Raw genomic sequence first — 5000 nt, 5'->3', positions numbered from 1 at the left:
ACGCCTCCTTCTTATCAGAGTCATCAGAAACCGAAGGAATGTGTGGTGGCCCATCCTGCGCCCCTCCCCCCCCACCACCCCCACCACGGAACCCCCTCCCTTGGACCCCCTAGAGTTCGTGCTTCGTCGGCGCCACCAGCAGATGCAGCAGCGACAGGAACACTTCGCTGCAAATAGGAGAGGAAGTGCCAAGGCCAAGAAGAAGAATAAAAAGTTTGTTATTCTATCTTATTTATTTTATTTATTTTATCTTATTATTATTACTATTCTTTATTTATCTTTTTTTTTTTGTTATTTTAGTAATAGTTGTAGGGTTGAGAGGGAATTTGAAGTATTGAATATATATTTAATTTTGGTAGATTGAAAAAAAAAAAAAAAAAAAACATACACAAAATAGGATTATCTAAATATGAGATGATTGTATCGAAATCCTGTTCAATTTAATTTTGAACTTGATATATATTTTTTTTACATGCACACACGTATGATATGCGTGTGTGTGTGTGCCTGTATGTGTGCGTATATATGTATGTGTTTGTGTTTTCGTGTGTGTGTGTGTCTGTGTGTGTGTATGTGTGTGTGTATGTGTGTGCGTGCGTGTGCGTGTGTGTGTGTGTTTGCGCCTGTGTGTGTGTTTGTGTTTGCGTGTGTGTGTGTGTGTGTGTCTGTGTGTGTGCGTGTGTGCATGTGTGTTTGTGTGTGTGCGTGTCCTCAACATACATTTTTACCTATTTTTTTAAAACTAAATGCCGTACGTTTGTGAATAATTCATAACTGAACCCAATACCACAGAATACATAAGTAACTAATTCTCACCCGAACGCCGTGCCCTCAGAGTACAGCACTAGACCAAATCTTAACTGAACGCCCTTTCCTTTATACACATCCGTAACTAATTCTCACCCGAACGCCGTGCCCCCAGAGTGCAGCGAGTGACCTTCATGGTGCCGAGCCAGAGCGACGACGAAGCCTCCACTTGCGCCCCCTCGTCTGGCATCCAAGCCTTCACTCTCCTCAACTTCCTTCTCGCGGCGGGGTCTCTCGCCACAAACGTCCTCAATAACAACAACAATAACAATAATAACAACAATAATAATAACAATAATCAGAATAATGTCAACGTTAATAGTAACAATAACAATGCGAATAATGTCAATAATATTAATTTCAATCAGATGGGAAGGAAGAGACGAGGTGCGGTGTTCAGCCACGAAGGGAGAATGGTACGTGTTCTTTTTCTTCTTCTTTCTCTCTCTCTTTCTCTTTCTCTTTCTCTCTCTCTGTCTCTCTTGTTCTGAAGAATTATAACAAATATTTCATGTTCTATAAAACTATTACATATCTCTTTCTCTCTCTCTTACCCCCTTCTCTCTCTCTCTCTCTCTCTCTCTCTCTCTCTCTCTCTCTCTCTCTCTCTCTCTCTCTCTCTCTCTCTCTCTCTCTCTCTCTCTCTCTCTCTCTCTCTCTATATATATATATATATACATACATATATACATATATATATATATATATATATATATATATTTTATCTATTACTCTCTCTTGTACTATAGAATCAATAACCAAACTTATACAGATTAAATACAACTCTTTCTCATGCAGATGTTCCACACTAAATGTCATGAGAGCTGATCAGTGATCGCACATTTGCATACCTCAGGTCACGGCCAACAGCATGGAAGATGCCCCTAGTGCCTGGAGTGCCACCTCGCCTACCAACGAAACCGCACCTCGACACTCCAACTCGACCGCGGGTGCCTGCAGGGATGACCCCCCTGAAGGCCAGGTCCGCATGGCACTCCTCTTGTCCCTCGACCTCTTGCAAGCGGCGCTAAATGAGCTTTCAGACATCCTTCAGGCAGGAGAGCCTCTTCGAAACAATGCTGTGGCGGACGGTAGGATTCTCATAAGCCCCGGGGATAAAAGGATGTCTCGGAGGCTTAAAGACGCGGTCGGGATCCTTCGTCAGTATGCGTGTCACACCCTCAGGTTGGCCAAGAGTTCGGGCGACGTGGCGGAGGTGGTCCTGCAGGAGCTGAGGTGAGGACTTGGAAGATATCCTACTATTTGGGTGATGAGGATTACCTTTGTTATATCCAGTAGTGTGGGTAGGTATGAGGTGTTTGCTGTGAGGTTGAGGTTTCTGAAAAGGATGAATTCACATCAGTTCTGAAAAGTAGGAGGTTTTGTAAGGAATTTCATTGATGTCGTGTGATAAATGCTACCGGACGCAAGGGGTGTAGGCCAACCTTAAACCTTTCATAAAATCATAACTAGTTTCTAATTCTCGATTATAATCACCTTTTATTTGTAGCAAATGAAAGACGGATGTAAGACAACACTCACACAACATTTCTCTTTCAGCTTAATTGTTCTTGGTTACATCGATGAAGACCTCCCGCTCCTGATTCTTCAAGACCTTGATTGTCTCACCTGACGCGAGGAAACATGTCTGGATCATGTCTATACTGTTACCTCAAGAATTTCCTTTATCCCCGGTGTTCTGTTATTCTAATCAGACTCTTATTTACGTAATAATGCCTCCCATTTTGACCTTTGTAATACACACGCATAACTCACTCCTGTTCTTACAGTGTGAATGCCTGTTTAGTCACAAATAATTACGCTTGTGCTGCCACCTATTGGCAAGAAGTAGAAACGTCTTGAGGCAACTATACTCCTGATATACTGCAATGGTATCGATGAGGTAGATTGCAACTTGGAAACATTATCTTTTAATTGATATATGATCTGTGCTTGTTTGATTATGATTTGATATATGACAATATGGGGTTTATTTCTGCTACGGACAAATTCTATATATCTTTATAGAAACTAATACAAAGACAGCTCATCCTAAATAAAATAAACATAAATGTAGTTAGTGCAATTTTGATGAGGTATTTACATTAAATCTCGGGTGTTTATTGAAGAATTTGTATAAATATTTGAATATAGGAATTCACTTTTGAGAGAAGTCATCATCATGATATTACTATTATCATTATCATTGCTATCATTGTTATTATTATCATCCATTTCATAAACATTTTCATTGTCATCATTCTTATTCAACAAGGATATTACAGTAAATGTATACTTAACAGGTGTTGCATATATGAAACTTTTCTTGCCAATGTAAGCAAAAAATCAAAACCAAATATTTACTGTTGAATATCCGTCTTCAATAAGATTATCTTTTATTTCCTATGTATTGTCTTGTAATAAAATGATTTCCTAATGGAGTGTATTTACTATGTTCCTTACTGGAATATCACCTCTGTGTGTGTGTTTATGTGTGTTGTGTGTGTTTATGTGTGTGTGTGTGTGTGGGTGGGTGTGTAGGTGTGTGTGTGTTGTGTTTGTGTGTTGTGTGCGTGTGTGTGTTTGTGTTTGTGTGTGTGTGTGTGTTGTGTGTGTGTGTGTGTGTGTGTTTGTGTGTGTGTGTGTGTGAGTGAGTACTCGCGTGCGCGTGTGCGTGAATATTAAAACAACAATTATTACAGCTCGTATAGATGATAATCAAAGTTGCCACATTGCAGATGTTGAAATTAAATCAGTTATATGCATACTATATAAAAAAAATTGCTAGATTCGGAAAAAAATGCTTATCAAACTTTCTCCTATATTTGATATCATCTCATTTTTTATTCATCTTATATCTTTGATTTATATTGCACAAACAATCCCATGTTCAATTGTATAACCATTTCTGCCGCATACCGACAATACAAAAACTTCTGATTACATAAGAAACAGTTGTTTTTATCCCCCTTATTCGTAATTCAATGAAACTTTGATTTCATAATATTTTTATCGCTGAATCATGAATTTCAAAAAGTATTCGCTAAAGATGATGTCGCTTCCCTATCCAACACGCTACTGAAAATAAAACTCAATTAACCTTCAGTCTTGTACACGAACACTTATATTCACACTCCCTTATCCTTCGATTCCTTACCACAGAGACTCAAGGTTCAGCTACCGTCTTGCCACAGTCACAGCTTAACACTAGCGCCGTAAAGCAGAAGGGGCCAGCCTCGTTAAACCACCCCGTTATGAAGTGTAAATAAAATGATCTGTGTAAACACCTTTGTTCAATACCGTTCGGCGATTTGCTTAGTCACTGGTGTAGACACTAGAATACTCGATTTGTCTTCGTATTTTAGACTCGACTGATGCTAAGTTTTATGTTTGAATTGTTTATTTCCTCTCTTTTTGAAGTAGACCGTTATGGCCAAATATATACAACCCGAAAAAGTATTTCATATATATGAATATATACACATATCTTTTTCTTTTTTTTCTTTTTTTCTTTTCTTTTTTTCCCCTTTTTTCTTTTTTTTCTTGTTTTCTTTTTTTTTTGGGGGGGGCCACGTCGACAGAGCGGAACCCGCGACCTTCCAAATCAAGTTCGTGAATCAGCATGAACGAGCGTGTACAAACATGTGGCGAGAGATGAGGGGCCAAATAACGGTCTCAAGGAGAGGAGTTCGCGGCCGAGACGAGAGTCGAGTCTCAGTTTCTCTCGTGTCGACACTAAGAATACACAGGAACTTGGATTTACTTCAATCCTAGAAGATAAAACGAAGATCTAGAATCTAAGAAAAAAAGAAAGAAAGAAAGAAAGAAGAGAAGTCGGAGGTAATAATGTGGTTCGTTCTTCCGGCTAGTTCCTCGAACATCACGTTATCAGATGTCTCTTCGTTATCAGTTTCGACTTCGTCTCCTGCTTCTGAATTCGGATATTCGCTTCATGAGATTCGATTTAGTGAAAACAAACCGCGGTCAAAAATTCGAGACGCTCTGGGAGACGAGAGATTTGAAAAGGTCGAGACTTTGAAGCCTACGAGTGTCGATATATCCGGGTCGCAAAATCGGACGTCGCGAGGGATCTTTGGCTGGGACTGGACCCCGGATGTCACTTCCTCTGCTCGACCCCCACTGGACCCCCTCGAGTTCGTGAGGCAGAGTCACTCGAGAAACTCGCTAAGGCG

The 5000-nt window shown here is 39.9% G+C and overlaps 2 protein-coding genes across 2 annotated transcripts in view; both read left to right on the top strand.

Moving 5' to 3' along the window:
- LOC122246337 (uncharacterized) overlaps nt 1-1635 on the top strand; it is a 3767-nt gene extending 2132 nt beyond the window's left edge. The window contains exons 2-4 of the mRNA XM_086547825.1: nt 19-213; nt 923-1223; nt 1606-1635. Coding sequence (XP_086403951.1) covers nt 19-213; nt 923-1223; nt 1606-1635 — 526 coding nt within the window. The remainder of the gene's footprint in view (nt 1-18; nt 214-922; nt 1224-1605) is intronic.
- Nucleotides 1636-1668: 33 nt separating this feature from the next.
- On the top strand, nt 1669-3240 carry LOC147469624 (uncharacterized). Its single transcript, XM_086547792.1, has 2 exons — nt 1669-2043; nt 2368-3240. Exons 1-2 carry the CDS (start codon nt 1679-1681, stop codon nt 2438-2440), a joined length of 438 nt encoding a protein of 145 aa, XP_086403918.1. The 5' UTR covers nt 1669-1678; the 3' UTR covers nt 2441-3240.
- Nucleotides 3241-5000: the final 1760 nt, after the last annotated feature.

The sequence above is a fragment of the Penaeus japonicus genome, unplaced genomic scaffold (assembly GCF_977035675.1).
Source record: "Penaeus japonicus unplaced genomic scaffold, GWHDUDI00000001_assembly GWHDUDI00000020, whole genome shotgun sequence".
NCBI classification, from domain to species: Eukaryota; Metazoa; Arthropoda; class Malacostraca; order Decapoda; family Penaeidae; genus Penaeus; species Penaeus japonicus.
This window is presented reverse-complemented; position numbering and strand designations above follow the sequence as displayed.